The sequence below is a fragment of the Rhineura floridana genome, chromosome 1, assembly GCF_030035675.1.
Source record: "Rhineura floridana isolate rRhiFlo1 chromosome 1, rRhiFlo1.hap2, whole genome shotgun sequence".
Taxonomy (NCBI): domain Eukaryota; kingdom Metazoa; phylum Chordata; class Lepidosauria; order Squamata; family Rhineuridae; genus Rhineura; species Rhineura floridana.
In genome coordinates, this window is record NC_084480.1 from 117,650,136 (window position 1) to 117,670,401 (window position 20,266).

Below are 20,266 nucleotides of genomic sequence, written 5' to 3' on the forward strand. Positions count from 1 at the left end.
GATGTGATGTAGGATGCCGCTGTTAGAAACTGAAGCATAAAATTGCCTAGGCCACATGGAGCTAGTTACCTGGATCTTTGGATCCTTGGCATGATTTCCAACTTGCTTATCTATTTTCTATGGGAAATGGGAAGGCATTGGGAAGTGTATGTACATTTCCCCTGGGGAACAAGATGTTGGTCTTGGATGTGTGGCATACTGTTTGTTCAAACAGATGGATCATTCCTTGATCCACCTGTATCCATGCCCTGCTAAATAAGCTGATTAGGGGAGGGTCCATAACTTAGTGTAGAGCACCAGTGTGGAATTTTCTTGCAAGACAGTTTCAGAGAATAGATTTTCCTTAGGACAGCAGGAGGTTAGGAAGGGGTTAAATCCCCACCTTTCTTTCTGCAATCTTGATAATTATCACCCCATGCCATTTGTATTAAAAAAGTATGTGCATGTTAATTGAAAAGACCTAGTCAATGTCTAGTTTGGTTCTCAGCTACTAACTTTTGTCATTACAGTTCTGTCTACAGTTAAAGTAGAAGAATTCTGTATCTCTCCCCCCTCTCTACAGAAAAAGTCCTTAATGATGTTACTTGTTGCCAAGTCACAGTTTGTTGGCTGTTCCTCTTTTTAATATGGAATATTTGTATTCATTATGTTACTTGATAGATTGTCAGGGCAGGGTGATCTTGTATTTCTGGTAAGAGATGATGATTTTTGTTACTATCCTTGGGAGACCTGTTACCTGATTTATCAAGCATTTTCTGATGGACTAAGTGCTAATATTTAATATAATGTTAAGGTACTTTACTTTCATAAAAACAGATAAAGGAAAAAGGTAAAATATTCTTGAATATAAAAATGGTTTTCTTGGACTTCTCTTGGATTCTGTCATAATTTTTGGCCGATCTTATTGTAAAATAGTTTACAAATGTCTCTTTAACAATTGGCAATTCCTTTTATAGCTATCAAACTATGAAAGCCAAATTGCCAAGTTGCGAGCAGAAGTAGAGAAAGGTGAGGCTGTTCGACAAAGCCTGGAGTATGAGCTTGCTATTGTAAGGAAAGAAGTTGGTCTAGAACGGTACTCATCAGAAGACAGGTTATGTGAAGCAAATAAACAAATAGAACAACTTCAAGGTAGGATTCCAACCCCATGCTGAATTATTAATGATGCTAGAACACAGCCTTTGTAGTATAAACTGATCAGTGCCTTGATTCTGTTGATCACATCTTGTTTTTGTTGCTTTTATTTGCCCCGTCAGTCCCTTCCTTCCTACTCTGCAGATCTCACTACCCAAAGGAAATCAAAGGACTAACATCTATCTCCTTGATTGCATTCTTTCTCTGCTCACCTTTTTGCTCTTTATATATTACTGGTTTATATTCTTTGGTATCCGTTTCTTAAGAATTTATTTAATCTCCACCCCCAAATGAAAGTGTTCATGAAATTCACTTATCCTTCATCTTAATTATGGGATTAAAATTTTGTTCACATTCATAGCTGAGAAGCTGCATAAATACCACTAATAAACTCTTTAGATTCAAATTTGACATTTGATTGGCTTTTCTTTATATACATATATACACCCACAGCATTCCAAAAATGTATGTTTTCAAGAAGACTTTTGTTTTCCAAGTCCCCTTGTAATATTTTGAACAAGTGAAAAGCTGTTTGCTTTCTGTACCTTTCTTTTCCATTGGCCATTGTATAAGTCTAAAATAGCATGTTGTTTCTGGTTTAGAAGCAGTGTCGGAGCTGAATCCTTAGTACCTTGCTTCTCTGGTTTCTCCTAGGTAGTGGCATAACACATTTTCTCTCCAGTTACTTAGAGATTTCTTTCTTTGACTGTTTTGGGTTGGTGCATTAAAGTCTGCTCCTTGGTATGTTCAGACATGCTGTCTGAAGAGTTCCCCTGTGGGGTTGGAGACTTATTTTCTTCTCCTCATGAGGGTATTTGGATTGTGATACTTGATCTAGCTGTTCCCCTCTTGATTTATTCTTTGTTACTTTTTCAAAATTCCTTTTCTTTTATTACATATTTTTATATGATTGGTACTGTAATTGCAGTCTGTACATCTGAAATTGTGTTGATGCACACGCTTGCAGTCATGCACAAAATGCAGAGACAACAATATAATGTGTGTACATAAATGTAATTGTAATTACAGGCTTGAGAATTTCCTACCTTGGACAAAATGTCACCAAAATCCCCTCTGATTTTCAAAGTCTGAGTCAATAAGAATTTCCCTGAGTTTTCTTTGGTGTAGATCAGCTTTCCCCAGCCTGATACCCTCAAAATGTTGTTGGACTTGAACTCCCTTTCAGCACTAGCCAGTGTGGCTAATGGTCAGGGATTATGGGAGTTGTAGTGCAACAACATCTGGAGGGCACTAGGGTTGGGGAAGGCTGATGTAGTCTGCCCCCCTCCTTTTTTATAATACTGAGAAAATAAAAAGCATGAGAGAAAGCAGATTCTGCAGCAGGAGCACCTATCTAACCTCTTTTCCCTCTGTCTATGACAGTTGGAGATACACTAGCTGCCCACAGAGCTTCTCCACAACATTTACAGGGACAGGTTTTTATATTTTTATGAGACTTACAAAATATCTCATCACTCTGCAATGGGTAGTACTACGGAGAAGATTCCTGAGGGTTTAAGGAGGCCATTCTGGAGACGGGTGAAGGGAGCTGTACAAAACTGGGCTCTTATTATACAGCCACGAGACTGGCTGTATACTATAGTCACCTTGGATTTTTCGCATTCCACAATGTTAAATTGAAAATACCCCCCCATGCCATTTCAAAACAAAACCTTATAAAACTTATAGTCCTGAACTGAGAAACACTTGTTTAACATCCCTCTAAATGTTCATGGTGATACACAAAACAGTCAGAGAGAATTGAGAGTTCAAAGTGTAAAAAGAGAGAAAAAACCCAGACACCTTTTGGACTTTTTTCTGTCAACGTTCTCATAATCTGTTGAAATTAATTAAAAATCAGCCATGTTCACAGAGTACCTGTAATCCTATTACTGACCTTGCCCCATACTCTGACTTTCATCTTCTACAGTTTAAAGTTTTAAAAAATGCCTGCTGATTTTTAATTAATTTAAGGAATTTTTGCTTGAACTCAATGATAATGTCAGGCGTGCTCAGTAAGAAGCAACTGTTAGCGTTCTAAAAGCCAGACTCCCAGCTGCTGGGCTTGCCTAATCGGGGCCACACCCACACCAGGCTTTGATTTCACATGAGACAGTCATAGCTTCCCCCAGAGAATCCTGGGAAGTGTAGTTTGTGAAGGGTGCTGAGAGGAGACTCCTATTCCCCTGACAGAGCTCCAGTGGCCAGAGTGGTTTAACAGTCAGCCCTCTGATTGAAGTTCTGTGAGGGGAACAGGGCATCTCCTAGCAACTCTCAGCACCCTTCGCTAACTACACTTCCCAGAATTCTTTGGGAGAAGCCATGACTGTCTAAAGTAAAATAACAGTGTGGTGCGGATGTGGTCAGGGACAGCTTTGTTTTAAATTTGGGGTGGGAGGCTACATGTGCTGCTGTAGAATAAAAAGGTGGGGGAAATGCTGAAAAGCAATGACACTGTTCACAATGTTTTCCTTTTGGAAAGGAAAGGGGCTTCCCCTCTGCCCAGTGCCCACCCACCCAATCTCCTCCTCTCCCCTCCCTTCCCCTTCCTGCCCTTCTCCTCCCTCCTGCCCCTCCCCCAGGTCATTTCACCTATCCTAAGCAGGATTGCACAGGAGTAAATCCCACTGAACTCAAAAAGCATGCAAATGGACAAACCTGCCCTCCCTCCCTCCTACCTCCTATCCCCTCCCTCTTGCCCCTTCCCTCTCCCTCCCTCCACCCTCTCCCTCATCCTCCCCCATGGTCCGTTTTACCTATCCTAGGACTATGACCTGGGAGACTAGGGTTCAAATCTCCACACAGCCATGAAGCTTACTGGGTGACCTTGGGCCAGTCACTGCCTCTCAGTCTCAGAGGAAGGCAATGGTAAACCACCTTTGAATACTGCTTACCATGAAAACCCTATTTCATAGTGTCGCCATACGTCGGAATCGACTTGCAGTCCATTTCATTTTCAAGCATGATTGCACGGGAGTAAATCCCATTGAACTCAATAAGTATGGAAATGATGAAACCTGCCCTCCCCTCCTCCTCCCTCCCATCACCTCCCTTTTGCCCCTGCCCTCCCCCTTCCTTCACCCCTCTCCTCCCCTTCCAATCTCCCTCCCACTCCTTCTGCTCTCCTCTGCCCCTTCTTCCTTCCCTCTACTCTCCCCTCTCGTTCCTCCCCCCCCATACTCCGATTTACCTATCCTAGCCATGATTGCACAGGAGTAAATCCCAATGAACTCAGTAAGCATGCAAATGATCATACCTGCCTTTCCCCTTCTTCCCCTCTCCCTTCCTCCTCTCTTCTTCCTCCCCTCCCCTCCCCTCCCCTCTTCCTTCCTCCTCCTCCCCTGCCCACTTTAGGCTTCCCTCCCCATGGTTGGTTTTACCTATCCTAAGCATGATTGCAGTTACTCAAAAAGCATGCAAATGATCAATCCATTCTCAGCAAACTTGCACAGGATCCCATTTCTTACCTCCCAGACTAAAAAGCAGGGAAATTCACTAACAGGCAAAAAACCTTGCAGTTTAAGAATGTACCTATAGCCAACAGATATTTCTATCAAACTTTAAACAGCAGGGAAATTTGGCAGCTATAGTGAATGCACCAGGAGAGCAGGAGACCTGACCTCCTCTCTGAGATATTGTACTGCCCTACAAATTTGTCAAAATGCAAAGACAATTTGGGTTGGTCTTTCAGAGTCCAATCCACTTCCTGTGTAGCTTGGAAGAATTTGGTAACATGTGCCTCTGAGCATATGGTGAGTGGTGGCAACACTTGCAGTCAGCCCAACTAACAGAAACAAGACATATGCTGTGCTGATCTTGTATTAGCAGGGATGAAGCAACTATATTGAAACAGTTGATATCGTTCAGATAGTCACTTTAAATATGTTTGATTTATTTTGCAATTTTAGTGAAGTTTCCTTATAGTAAATCATTCTCTTTTGCTTCTGTTTCTGTGAATATGTGAAGTACAGCAACACTTTGCAACACTAAAAAACCTCCAAAAACAATTGTGGAATAATGACACTGACTGTTCTGCAGAGTACTTTCCAATGGACATGAGGAATGTCTCAGTTTGCACAAGATAAAACAGGGGGAGGTGAAATATATTCTAGCAAAATTCTATGTGTGCTCTATGTTTTTAATTGGCCATGGCCACCTTTCCTTAAGTGGAGTAGTTTAAGCATAGCAGGCTGAAAACATGCATCTCGGGCAGGCCAAGTTTGTTTTTTCCAACAGCTAGAGTCATTGCTTAAGTAGCAACATATTGTAATCAGTCTGATTTTACATCAAACTGCACTTTCATGTTCAACTGTTAATGCGTCCAAAATAGAAATAGAGCATAACCTCCAGTTTGAAACAGAAAAGTCTATCTTCACCATCGTATGACATCGACCAATAAAAAGGCTTTGAAATTAATGAAAATAAATTTGGCACAGATTTCTAGGATGAAAAATGAGAGAAATATAATTTTCTAGGTTAGATTCTTTGTAGAAACAGTAGTAACACAGAAAAGAAGCAAAGTAAGAACACCACCAACAAACATAAAAAGTGTAATTCTCCATCTGTGGAGATGGCAAGTGTGGCCACCGCTCAGGCATACCTTCAAAATACCACACAGGAAGTGGATTGGACTGTGAAAGACCAACCCAAATTGTGTTTGCATTTTGACAAATTTGTAGGGCAGTACAATATCTCAGAGAGAAGATCAGGTCTCCTGCTCCCCTGGTACATTTGCTATAGCTGCCCAATTTCCCTGCTTTTAAAAGTTTGATAGACATGTCTTTTGGCTATAGATACATTCTTAAACTGCAAGGTTTTTTGCTTATTAGTGAATTTTCTTGTACGTGGTGTTTGTGAGTGGGCAGGCTATTAGCAATTTGGTACACTAGTAGGTTTTATGGATTGTTTACAAGGTATATCATGTCATGCTATATTCTGCTGTATCAAAACCCCCATTGTACACACCTGCCCCTTGTTCCTTTTGGGTAGAAAATGGAAATGTTGGGAAGATTCTTGTATAGATCTCTTTAATTGTAGTAAATCAGTGTTGCAATACAAATAGTAAGAAATCAACAGCCCCAGAATATTTATGTTCTTTTGTTACCCTTTTACACATTTAGGTAGAAGAAAGAGAATAACTTGTGCTGGTTTTAATTATGTTTTAGCAGTACTTTTGAGTTGAACTAGCCGACCGCCTTGTTTCTCTTTTCAATAGCAACAATTAGAGCATTTCAGCAGAAGTTGAATGAGACAGAGAGAAACTATCACATAGCTAAACACCAATGGGATGAACAACAGCAAAGACTCACAGATGACATATCAGAAAAGGAAGTCATTATCAATACCTGCAACAGTGAATATGAGTTACTTTTGAAGGAGAGGACTCAACTGGACAATATTTTGAAGGTAAGCCTTTGTTAAATTTTAAGTAGTGGGAGAGTATGGAATGATGTGCTTTCTTCTTATCGACCCATGTTTCCTTCAAGGAGCATAGGGTGCCATATATGGTCTGCCCTTTCCTTTTATCCTCACAGCTCTGTGCGGTAGGTTAGTCAGATAGTGACTGGTTGAACTCCCCTCCCCCTGCCAGTACAGAAAAAATAGAACAGGTGTACTGAAAGTTGGTATAGCAAAACGATTCAGTGTACACTTACCCCTGCAGGGAACATACCCCCAAATAATGGTTTCTTTTCTGCAGAATCTTTTACTATGCCACAAAACATGATGATTCTTATAACATTTGTGCTGTGGGGGGCTTGTTGAAATCAAGGTTCAGTAGCTCTATGGATTTATTCTCCAGTTCAGAGGTGTTAAGAATTTTCTGCAAGGTCCCATGAGCATTTAGTTTTATTAACATAAAATGGTGTTTTACCAGAGGTGCAAGGTATAGCTTTACTAAACATGTAGTTAGTTGATGGCATTTCAAGAATCTAATTTAATTTTCTCAGAGCAGTAGCATTCTGTCTCTTCAAATTGTTCCTGTTCCTCCTCCTGCTTTTGTATGAGTAACTGGGACAAACCATCAAACTAAGACACCACATGGCATCCCTATGCTGTATGCATGGTTTTTGGAAGACTTTGACTGCAGTGTAAGGTATCCTTGTGCAAAGAAGTGGTTCTACACCATAGCTGGTTGTAGAAGGGAAAGAACCAAATCTGTTATTGCTATGGGCTCTTAGCTATAGTCTTTATGTTGGAAAATAGGGTATTGGTGTGCAAATGCAAAGGCCAGAAACCATGATTTGAAGGATTGAAAATGAACAGTGGCAAGTCTTTGACTTGAGCACTTGCTCCTCTTCTTTCCCTGCATGTGAAGAGAGAATATTAAAATCTTCTCATTATAGTTAATGGCAAGCCATTGTTTGCTATTGTGTCCTAATGCAATAAAATTATGATTTACTCAAACCAGAGTTTGCCTGCAAATCAGCATCTGAAACCTGGATCAAATTGCTGTTTGGGATCCTAGTTTGTGGGCAAACTCCGGTTTGAGTAAACCAGCTTTTCCTAGCCTTCGGGTTCCCAGATGTTGCTGGACTACAGTTCCCATAATTCCTCACCATCAGCCATGCTGGATGTGGCTGATCTAGCAACATCTGGGGACCCAAAGCTTGGGAAAGGTTGGAGTAAACCATCACTTGCTACATTCAGGTACAATGACAACTATAGTTTTCTGCTTAATAAAAGTAGAAGTTAATTTTCTTTTCCCCTCCAAGGAAGGGAGAGAGGAGTTTGTGAGCTTGACACTCGCTGCTGTTTGTTCCCAGTCCTCTAAGCCTTGGTTTGGAAGGTTGTCACTATGTGAGTAATATATTTGAGTTTAAGATAAGGCCTATTCACTCACACGCAAGCTGTGTATATATCCTGAATGTGTAATGACTGATATCCATGAAGGAAGATAGTCTTGTGTGAATTGTCCCTTTCTGTTCATAACATTTGGGACTTAGAATCAAATGTATGTGGCATTGTTTCTAGTTGGTATTCTTAGTTTCAAAGTTTTGGTATATTTGGCAGCTATCATTTTATTAAACGACAGTTGAACTGTATCCATATCAAGGAGGTCTTGGAACGCCACAAGGAGCAGAAGAGCATGATAGAATCAGAGATCAGGGAAGTGACAGCAGAGGAGCTTAGGTCTCAGGCAAAGCGGTGGAAAGCAGAAAGAAGTGAACTCCAGTTTCTGTTGCAGGTATTCATTGTCATGTTAAACAATAGTACTGCTGACTAAAAGTAGCAATATCTCTATTTTATAAGCTAAACATATCCATTTAATTATTTAAACAAAGGCAATAGATAACATAGTTGATTATTACTGTGAGTTTTAGCTGTTCAGGAACAGCTGGACTCTCTTAATTGGAAATTGAAATTGAAAGCTGATGCCTTTTTGGACTTTGAATAGGATAGTCCATAAAGGTTGCTACTCCCCACTACTATGTTTTCCTGCAGATATTAGTCTACATGCTCACAGGCTCCCGTGCCTCCAGGTGTTTACTCAGATACCTTCCAGATCTAGATATCAGGGTGACTGAACATTTTATGACATTGGCCAGGCTTTCTTTCTCTGTTTGTCTTGGCAATTTCCTCTGCTGTCCTGTGGTGCAAGTATGAGTGCCGAATTTTTAACTGCACATTAAAACAATATGGATGTGGACTGGCGAGCCTCTGGTATTATGTGTTTTGTGGTTACTTGGAAAGTGTTTGCCTTCTCTTGTACATTATAAACAATCTCATTGCAAGCGTCAAACACAAGATCTGGTCCCTTAATCTGGCTCTTTAAAACAGATATCAGCCATGGCATGCAAAAGTTAGAAAATAATTGAAATTTAGGTGTGGAGGCTGCAGTTCTCAAGGCATGATAAGCTAGGGTTGCTGCCTTTATCATGGTTTATTGTACGTGAGCAGGTTGCCCAATTGCTCCACAATCCGCAACAAACCACAGTGCCAGGTTTGGACAGCATGGGCAGATAAGTTTAATTGTAGCTTCCTCACTTGTTTCTCTCACTTGTACCAGGGGAAAAGTGAACCAGGAGCAATTGGGTAGTATGTACCAGTATGCTGCTTGTCCATGGTAAACCAAAATAAGCCAGCAATCCTGGCTTATTGTGACATGCAAACATGGCCATTGGCTGTAAGAGACAGAAAAGCAGCCTTGAGCCATTTGCAGAGGTGTCCCTTGGGGATAAGGAGAGTTAATGCACTATGCTTTCAGGCAGATGCTTTAGTATGGGTCTAACCCTGGAGTGCTTATCTGCTGGGTACTTTCTTATTACAGGAAGACCAGAAGTTCTATAACAAATGCAACAGCAGCATCCTGTGGCTAAAAACCCAGCATTGCATGTTAGATTTTAAAATTTATTTTAACATCTGGGTCTGCAATTCAGAGACACACGCACAATTTGGATCTGTTCTGTTTGGGTGATATTGAAGTCACGAGAATAAAATGTTAGCCAGATGAGTGAAAGAATGCATGATAGAAACATACTATTTGAATACTTTCAAATAAGATATTGGCTAAGAAATCAGGAGGGAAGACTCAGGCAAATAAACAAATTTGAAAGACTAATTTGGGAAAAAACAAGTAAGATACCTCAAATATATATATATTAAAATTGTAATGCATGGGGGGAAAGATAATAGATTGGATTATACTCAATTCAGGAGAATACCCATTCAGTGCATCCTATGTTTTTGTATCTGATGTATATTAGAAAAACACCAAGGTTTTTTTGTTCAGTCTAAGTAACGTTAACTACCTTTGTACTCTAAACCAAATTCAGATGGTTATGTTGTCTGATTTTAAAGCGAAGACCACAATCTGAATAACATTACTAGCTCCATGTGCCCAGACATTTACTTGTTTCTCAAAGAGAAGCCACCCATACTGCTCACACAGGGAATTTCCAAAGCCATTTACAGTAGGACATAGCAGGGTGGTGGTGCAGTTTGGCCTGATGCTAGAAAAGGAGTCCCACTGAGGGAGCACAAGCCGTCAGGTGGCACAAGGCAGTTTTGACTTAAATGGTACTGGCTCAAATGTTATGAATAGTGATCCTATTTCTTCTGAAGCATTCTGCCAATCACTTTGCTGGATTAGAGGTCTCATACCCAGGCATAATCTACTGGAGCCTGTGCACCAACTGCTGTGTCATCCCTAACCTTTGGGGTCAAATGCTCTCTGCCAGATCTTCTGTACCACCACCACCCTGACTTATAAAAGACTGATGAAACATCTTGATTAATATTTTAAGTTATGGTTGGTATGCAGAAATACATATACATTCCAGAAGTAGCCATGAACCAAAGAGTGCCATCCACAACTAGTACTGAGCATGACACTTTAATGTATGTAGTTGTTTTGTTTTATGTATAACCCACTTATTAGCCCATAGCAGGCTCTCAAAATGGCTTATGCTATAAAACAACCAGAATATAAAACCATCAATAAAATTGGATTGCCATCGGCTACTAAAACCATCCCATTCAACAGGAATAGAGGTTCTGAAATCCGGCCAGAGAGCTAAAGACCTTTCTGAATCAAAAGGTTTTGACTAAGGTTTTTAAATGCCAGGAGGAAATAAGTCAGGTTGGCTTCCCTGGGGAGTGGGTCCAAAGGAACTGTCACAACTAAGAAGGTCCTAGATCAGGGTGCTGAAGCTGTGGGCCTCTAGATGTTGGACTATAACTCCTATAACTCCTATCACCCACAGCCTGCATGGCCAAGATTCCCTACCTTAGATCTTACTGCCCCATCGTGACAACATGAGATGAGGGGATAAATAGCTGGGTCTCGTTAGTAGATCATAAAGCTAATGCACCAATGGACATATTGATACCAGGATGCCAGTCTTTTAACCCAGCTTGTAAATGTTAACTGTAAAAAAGGAACTATTTAAATATATCTTTAAGTGTTTTTAAAACATCCTGCAATCATTTTAGTTTGTAAGAATTAGTATAAAGGCTCTACTATTGCCTTAATATCCCATGCAAGTAAAGTAATGCTCAAGATTCTACAAAAAAGGCTCTTACCCTATATGGAGCAAGAAATGTCAGATGTCCAAGCTGGATTCAGAAAGGGAAGAAGCACCAGAGATCATATCTGAAACATACGTTGGATAATGGAACGGACCAAGGAATTTCAGAAGGAAATCACCCTGTGTTTTATAGATTACAGCAAAGCCTTTGATTGTGTAGATCATGAAAAACTATGGAATGCTTTAAAAGAAATGAGGGTGCCACAGCATCTTATTGCCCTGATGCTCAACCTATACTCTAGACAAAAGGCTACTGTAAGGACAAAATACGGAGAAAGGGTGTGAGGAGTGTATTTTATCACCATACTTGTTTAATTATCAGAACATAACATACAGAAAGGGGGATTGGACCCAGATGAAGGAGGTGTGAAAATTAATGGGAGAAATATTAATAATTTAAGATATGCAGACGATACCATACTACTAGCAGAAACCAGTAATGATTTGAAACGAATGCTGATAAAAGTTAGAGGAAAGCACAAAAGCTGAACGTCAAGAAGACTAAAGTAATGACAACAGAAGATTTATGTAAGATTTAAAGTTGACAATGAGGACATTGAGCTTGTCAAGGATTATCAATACCTTGGCATAGTCATTAACCAAAATGGAGACAATAATCAAGAAATCAGAAGAAGGCTAGGACTGGGGAGGGCAGCTATGAGAGAACTAGAAAAAGTCCTCAAATGTAAAGATGTATCACTGAACACTAAAGTCAGGATCATTCAGACGATGGTATTCCCGATCTCTATGTATGGATGTGAAAGTTGGACAGTGAAAACAGTGGATAAGAGAAAAATCAACTCATTTGAAATGTGGTGTTGGAGGAGAGCTTTGCACATACCATGGACTGCAAAAAAGACAAATGATTGGGTGTTAGAACAAATTAAACCACAACTATCACTAGAAGCTAAAATGATGAAACTGAGGTTATCATCCTTTGGACACATAATGAGAAGACATGATTCAGTAGAAAAGACAATAATGCTGGAAAAAACAGAAGGAAGTAGAAAAAGAGAAAGGCCAAACAAGAGATGGATAGATTCCATAAAGGAAGCCACAGACCTGGACTTACAAGATCTGAACAGGGTGGCTCATAACAGATGCTATTGGAGATCATTGATTCATAGGGTCGCCATAAGTCGGGATTGAGTTTAAGGCAAATAACAACAACAACAAACTATATATAAAGCCGTTTACTACACAATTGTTGGAGTAATTTCCCTGCCATCATCTGCTGCTTGATTTGGTGGAGGAAAATATCAGCCCTCTTATGACTCCTTTTTTGGGGGAAGCAAAATTCAACTACCCAATGCTTTGATGGCATTTTTGCTAAGTGTCCCTTGTGGGGGCCTTGTACAGAATATCTGTTGGAAGACATACTATGATCTCGCCTTTTTTTCTGAACAGAAAGCTGCTTTGATAAATTGAGTCTCCAGTGAACCTCTGTTTAAATCATTGGATTCATGCGCCATTTCTGATGCTATTTGTGGAAAGTTGATAGTTAAGGTCTTGTTTAATTTTAAGAGTTTTTCACACAGCTGTTTTATGGTGAAAGCCATGTAGATCAGGGATGCGTGAAAAATTCAACAGGCTTGGCTTTTTAGGTTAGCCTGAAAATACAGGCTGTCAAATTTATGTTCGTTGTTAACTCTAGTACCTGGATTTGGCCCTGTGGCTAACAAAATAAAATTTACCCCACATGAGAGAAGAAAATTCCATAAATGCCCCTTTGTCAATGGTGAACTGGGGTACTTTATTTATGCAACACATTTTTATGGAGATGGCTGCATATTTAGGAATGGCTTTAATATTTAACACACTCCCATTAACACTCCCTGCTTCTTCAATCAGAAAGGAGTTGTAAGGAGAGTCTTACCTGGGTTTGGGGAACTGAGTCCAAGAGATTTACAATATGTTTGTAATATTTGGGTTTTTTTTTATAATCATGCAAAGAGAGCATAAGCTGAGACAAGTGGTAGATGAGCATTCTTACCAGGCAGCGGATCTGCTACCTCACATCAGATCTCCAGAGAGAGCTACCCTGCACCCCAAGATGCTTCCAGCCTTCCACTAATTCTCAGCCTCTCTGTTTGTTTCTGTGTCTTTCCCAAAAGACTGCTTATCTTCCTTTGGGTGTGGAGATCAGATAGCACTGTTGGCTGTCATTCTAGATAGATCTCCATCAGATCCCATTGAGAAGATAGCCATCATCCACTCTGTATCATTGATAACCAATCTCCTTAGCAAAGGAAAGGATGACCAGCAGCCATAACAGTATTTGTTTAGGCCATTCACTACCATATGGCCCACAGTTGGTTAAGTTTATTCCTGGTTCGTTCAGTTCTGTTGTAAACTTTACTTAGTTAACACAGCAATTTTTATAGTGTCATCTAAAGAGAAAGCGGCCTGTTTTTGTGTACTTCAGCTGTTTACAGTATGTATGAAAATAACTTTTTGTTCTGTAGAACAGCAGTTTCTGGTATAAATACTTTATATTTCCTTTCGTCTTCAGTTGTTTGGAATTGAGACACACTCTTTGTGTGAGATAGTATGGGGAAATTACAAATCCACTCAATTGTGTGTGTTTATGTGCAATGTTATTTTGTAGAAAAACAAAATGGGAGAAAAACCCTAACCCAACAGATTGTAGAAGATCAAGGATCTCTCTGAGTAGTCACCTCATTCCAACCTTATTTTAGTATATGGAACTGAGAGATATTGGATTCCACTGGGAATCTAGTTACTGCTCTCTTGTTGTCAAGGTAGATGAGGCTTGTGATGGACATGAAACAGCCTAAAGATGAAGTCTAAAAATTAGTATAGGGTTTTTGGTTTTTTTTGAGAAATGGCTGTTTTAGAAACAGCTTTTCTAAGGCACAGATGGCATCTGGGTGCTGATTTATATTTCCTCTGGTACTGAAAATGATGGCTTTTGTTTATTTTTCTGAAACTCACTATATTTATATAATGCTTATAAGTAGATATTGGCAATGGATTAAAATGCTCTTTTTCACCTGCTGCTCCAAATCTGACACATTAGCAATTGCTGTAAGCAATTGCCAAGTATCTCCTGAAAAGCCCCCTGCACAAGGCAATACACATTTGCAAAGGTGTTGGTTGGTGGAAACTGGTGCAAGATACTTCGTGCCACAGATACTGTGGATGCCCACGTCGCAAGGCAAAGGCCAGACATAATGGGACCTCCAAACTGTGAACCTGATCCTCAAGGGGGAATGCAACTTTCTCTAGATTGAATAAGCGGAATGCTGCTTTCCTGGTCAGAATATAGTGCCTCTGTCTCATCACGAATGAGCCTCAGAATATTAGCCCTTTTCCCATCCGTTACTGACCGCAGGCATATGTCCAGCATTTCTACTTCCTCACCTGAATCCAATGAAAAGGTGAAAATGCTTGGGGGTCATCTGTATTTTGGAGTTCTCAAATTTTCTCAGTTTAAGGGAGGTGCAGCTGCACCCCTAAAATCAGAGGGTTCTCTAGAACAGATATGGGGTGAGGGACCTTTTGGGCTGCAAGGGGAAGGAGCTAAGTCGCTTTGTACAAGTGGAAGTCTTATTGTACAATGTTGGACGTAATTCAGTATCTTGCAGACAGTCACATTGGAGGGAGAAATGAAGGGCTGGTTAGAGGGGAATGAGTGAGAAAAAAGCAAGCTGTCATGGAAAGAGAGAGGCTTGGCTGAGAAGGGGAACAAGGTGTGTTAGAGAGTGAGAAAGAGAATGGATGAGATGATTGTGGTTATGTGGTGCATATCAAGGCTTGAGAAATATGGTACTTTCAAGCAGGGGAGACGTAGTCCATCTTGGTTCTGGACAGTTGATCGGAATGGAGTTCTTTGAGAATGGAAAAGGTCTCTCTTTGGTACTAGAAAAAGATGTCCTGTTGTTAGGACAGGAAATGGGGGTCAGGCTGCCCACACTGTTGCATCTAGCTGACAGTGGAGATGGGATCAGAAGGCCAAGGCATCATAACTGCAGGCAGAGTGTTCATTTTGAGTTCTTTTAACAGACTGTATCTGCAGCTATTTTTGGGGTGTGACCCTGCAGTAACTTTTCCTTTAACAGTCTTGAGTATGAGATTAAGCTTGCAAAACAATGCTATGTGAAAAACTAAATTGGTAGCTGTAAGTGCCACTTTAAATATCCCGATCTTCCAGTTGAAGTCTTATCAGGCAAACAAGCTAATTATATATATTTTCCTCCCCTCACACAGGAGCTATATACTTCTGTGCTACAACAAGACCAACATGTTTAGAAATTAATGATGGCTAAAGCATTGTATTGGGCAGTTAAGCAACAACAGTAAATATATGCCCTGCAGCGGTCGTTTTTACTGGTATAGTGGAGGAGCATGCTGAGCACACAGTCAAACTAATAACCAATGCACAGTATTCTGCTTCCTAAATTGATTGTAATGTGTTGCAGTAAGAAGCTGCAGATCTGAAAATTATCATCTCGGTGTTTTGCTCTGAATGCTCACAGCAAAGCTTTTGCGGATTCTGAGGTGGTGGTACTTGTACATCCTTTCCCCCTATTATTTATTTATTTATTTATTTTATTGCACTTGAATACCGCCCCATAGCCGAAGCTCTCTGGGCGGTTTACAGCAATCAAAAACATTAAAACAAATATACAATTTAAAACACATATTTTAAAAACAATATAAAAGACAATTTTAAAACTTAAAACAATATAAAAACAATTTAAAACATACTAAATTGCCTGGGAGAAGAGGAAAGTCTTGACCTGGCGCTGAAAAGATAACAGTGTTGGCGCCAGGCGCGCCTCGTCAGTCAGATCATTCCATAATTTGGGGGCCACCACTGAGAAGGCCCTCTCCCTTGTTGCCAGCCTCCGGGCTTCCCTTGGAGTAGGCACCCGGAGGTGGGCCTTTGATCTTGAATGTAGTGTATGGGTGGGTTCGTATCGGGAGAGGCGTTCCATCAGGTGGTCCCAAGCTGTGTAAGGCTTTATAGGTCAAAACCAGCACCTTGAATCGAGCTCGGAATCATACAGGCAGCCAATGCAAGTGGGCCAGAATTGGTTTTATATGTTCGGACCGTCTGGTCCCTGTTACTAATCTGGCTGCTGCATTTTGCACAAGCTGTAGTTTCCGAACTGTCTTCAAAGGCAGCCCCACATAGAGTGCATTGCAGTAATCTAATCTGGAGGTTACCTGAGCATGGCCCTGTCCAGATAGGGACATAGTTGGGCAACCAACTGAAGTTGGTGAGAAGTCTCAGAGAATCTTCAGAGATGCAATCTTTGTTCTTTTGCTCCCAAAGCAGTTAGGTGTAAAAGGTGCAGAAAAGGAGCAGGAGGTGTTTGTAACTGGCAATGCTATGAGTGATTTGTGGAAAACCAGGCCAAAACTGAAATGTCTAATTCTAATTTACAAGGCTTTGCAGCTTGCTCTGAAGTTGGATGTGTTTTAAATTGTTTTAAATTTTTAAATTGTGTTTTAAATTGTTTTTAAAAGATGTGTTTTTAAATTTGTATATTTGTTTTGATGTTGTTAGTTACTGTATACCGCCCAGAGAGCTTCGGCTATGGGGCGGTATATAAGTACAATAAATAAATAAATAAAATAAATATAAGGAGGGCACACTCTCTGGAAGGGAAGCTGCCAGAATATCTTAAGGAATACAATGTTTTGTTTTGTTTTAATATATTTTATAGTCTGTTTTTAAGATGTTTTAGAGGGTTTTTAGTGTTTTTATTTGCCATCCTGGGCTGCCTCTGGGAGGAAGGGTGGGATACAACAACAACAACACCAATAACAACACCACAACACAACAACAACAACACAACAACAAAGCCAGTGTGGTGTAGTAGTTAGACTGTTGGCTTAGGACTGGGAACACCCAGGTTCATATCCCTGTTCAGCCATGAAGCTCACTGGATGATGTTGGGCCAGTCACTGTCTCTCAAACTAATGGACCTCACAGGGTTGTTGTGAGGATAAAATGGGGGGGAGGGGTGTCTGCCTGGTGGTAAAGAGTAAAGGCAGGATATGAATGTAACAAAAAAAAATAAGAAATTGCTATGTTGTGGATGAGAAAAATATTCAAACTCATTGCAACTTTCTTAGAAATAGTGTGTAAACCTGTTAGGAGCATTGAAAATGAGAATTTCTTTGAATTCCTGGGGAACTAGGTGCTATGGAAAATAGTGACGGCAAGCACCTCGCTCCTAAATAGATGTACTTAGAAGCGTTATTGGGTCACTGGTGCAGTCTTCCAAGTAACTGTGACTAGGACTGCAGCCTAAGAAAGGACTAACATGGGACTTTGGGATAGATATGAAACTTAACTGCATGGTCGCTTACCTCTAAAGCACATTTTCTTTTGGCCTTTCTGCTTGTGGCTGAAGTAGAAGTAATGCCCCCCCCCCTTCTATCAGGAAAGCAACAGTGCAGTGAAGAACGTTCACAAGAAAATGCAAGAGCTGGAATTGGAACATAGTAGCTGTGCAGAAGCACTGAGGCGGCAGGCCAGTGAACTTGAATTCAGTGCTGAGCGAGAGGCTCGGCTTAAAAAAGAGCTTGAGGTAAGTGCCTTTCCAATCCCGGGAAATGCTCTTTTGTTGGGAACTGATGGCTTATAGGAACACAGAGGAAGCTGCCTTATCTTGAGTCAGACGATTGCTCCATCTAGCCCAGTAGTGTCTACGCTAACTGGTGGCGGGTCTCCTGGATTTCACAAAGGCCTTTTCCAGCCTTACCTGCAGATGCCAGGGATTAAACCTGGGACCTTCTGCATGTAAAACAGTTGCTCTCCCACTGAACTACAGCCCTTCCCCAATAGCTGCCTTTAGCAGCACATTCATTGTGTTACCATGTCTGGTTTCCTTAATAGGGAAAAGTTGCCATATTCTGTAATTAAAAGGTGATGTCAAAACATGGCACATATGGTGGGTCAGAGCCATCTTCCCTACACTGGCATTGCTGCTACTTACCTGGACAGGGCTGGGGTGGGGCAGCTGTAATGTATTAATTATGTTTGTTGCAGATTCAAAGCTCAAAAAATAATAATCTGAAGCTCTTCCACAACACATCAATATGCAAGTCTCAACAATTCTTAATCTTCACTTCTGTTAAAAATATACACTCTAATGAGCACAGTGTGAAGATGATAGGAATTCACTGTCTGACCCAATGCACAACAAGATGCTCTTCACCAGTGATGAAGACTTTTTAAAACTGAAAAGGGTTTGGCAGATTACTTGTAACCATCTTCTGGATTTTAATTTGTGGGCTATCACACTTTTGGATTCCTTTGCTGTGGTTCAATCAATATTTACATGGCATTTTTAGTTGGCACAGCCAGATATGTAAAGCCACATAAGATTATTTGGTCAATATTGTATATTCTACTGGCTATCATAGACTTGCTGTTTGCAAAGTTTTTAATTTTTTTTCTACCTAGGTGATAGAAATATGTTTGTTTAGACCTTGACTTTATTCATTTGCTGGGCTCTACCTCCCATCAGCCCCAACCAGCTTGCCCAGTAGTCAGGGATGATGGGAGTTGCAGTCCAGCAACATCTGGAGGGCCACAACTTCTCTACCCTTGACTTGCATAATCTCATTCTCCCCCACCCCTTTATAAAAAGCTTTATAATTGTTCAGGGCTTCAAGATTTTAGGGATATGCACCAGGGCTACCCCCTTATGCCTCTTCCCCAAAAAAGACACAGTACAAGCAGATGTTATAGCAAATAAATGTTGCATGCAAGGGAGGAAATCCCTAATCAGACAGCTGTATAGTCTGGACTGATGATGAGGCAGATGAAGCAAAATGGGCCATGCTTTTAATAAGTAGTGGAATTGATTGCCAGAATAGCTTTCTAAATTTTCTCTCTCTAATGTAGCAGTATGATAGATAGTTAAGCATTGCATATCTTGGCCTGCTGCTATAAGGAAAATTTTTGGTGTTCCTTTGGTGCCCTCTGGTGGGTGTCAAGAGGAAATGTCACTAGTTGAAAATTAACAGTAATTTCAAGAACATAAGATGATCCCTGCTGGAAATCCCTTCTAGTCTTGCATCTTTTTCCCCAGGTACCTCCAGGAAGTTCACAAACGGGTGTAAAGGCAACAGCTCTCCCATTCTGTTTGCCCTTCAGCAACTGGTAACTGAACCTGGAGATTCATGTCTTACTAGTTGTTTAAAAAAAATTCTGCTCCATGTTTTTCAAAAAGACCTCTAAGCAGCTTACAAACAATAAAATCGTAATTGCAAGAGCAATAATAAATGATAGTTTCCAGTAAAATACAGAATAAACTGCAGAAAGAAAAGAATCTGGTTAATTGATTTCTTAATGGACAAAAAAAGAGTCTTCCACTGCTTATTTTAAAATGAGAGAGGCTTTATTCGCACTGGGGGCTTGATTACATATTGCCATTTTCCTTCTGGTTTTCCATAGGATCCTTACAGCTCCTTCAAGTGTGCCAGAAGCGATATGTAGAAGCATAAGAAGCTTTGCCTCGGCAGGAGTAATATGTGAAGTAGACCTAAAAAAATGTGTTTCCTTCTCTCCACTCTATTCTTGCTGTAGCTCAGTGATTTGCTACAGTGATTTGCTTACAGTGCTTCCATCCCTAGCATTTCTGGGTAGGATGGGGAAAGGCCTCTGCTTGAGATCCATGAGACCTGCTGCCGTTCAGAGTGGGCAGTACTGAGCTAGACAATCATGTGGTCTCACTCAGTATAAGGTAGCTTCTTAACTTGGGAATTTAGTCATTTTTTAAAGAATAATCAAGATGTGTGGGATTTTGGGGGCAGAATTCAACCTTGTGAAAGCAAATGTCTGCTTGTGCAATGGGATTGCACTTTTTTCTCCTCCCTCTCCAATCCCATGTCCACCCTCTGCCTTGTAACTTGAATTCTCATGTACAAGAAATCTCCTGCTATAAATAAAGGGTCTGATCCAGAGACAGTTGGCTGTGGGCTTAAGTTCCATTGAAATCAACAGGGTTTAAGTTAGTCTCTGCTAAGTTGCCTTATCGACTGACATCATGTGACTTGATTAGCTTTCTCTGGATTGGGGTCATATATTTTAAAGTACCATTTTGTCTAGTGTCCATGCC

At 40.5% G+C, this 20,266-nt stretch overlaps 1 protein-coding gene across 17 annotated transcripts in view; it reads left to right on the forward strand.

The window, feature by feature from the left end:
- CCDC171 (coiled-coil domain containing 171) overlaps window positions 1–20,266 on the forward strand; it is a 311,338-nt gene that overhangs the window by 17,243 nt on the left and 273,829 nt on the right. For 15 of the 17 annotated variants that reach the window (XR_009763232.1, XR_009763234.1, XM_061630303.1 and 12 more), the window contains 4 exons: window positions 957–1,131; window positions 6,350–6,540; window positions 8,189–8,320; window positions 17,582–17,728. Coding sequence is in view for 15 of the 17 variants with exons in the window: in XM_061630303.1 (XP_061486287.1) it covers window positions 957–1,131; window positions 6,350–6,540; window positions 8,189–8,320; window positions 17,582–17,728 (645 nt within the window). In the remaining 2 variants the exon portion in view is untranslated. The remainder of the gene's footprint in view (window positions 1–956; window positions 1,132–6,349; window positions 6,541–8,188; window positions 8,321–17,581; window positions 17,729–20,266) is intronic. The other 2 variants (XM_061630347.1, XM_061630339.1) reach the window with 2 other exon arrangements.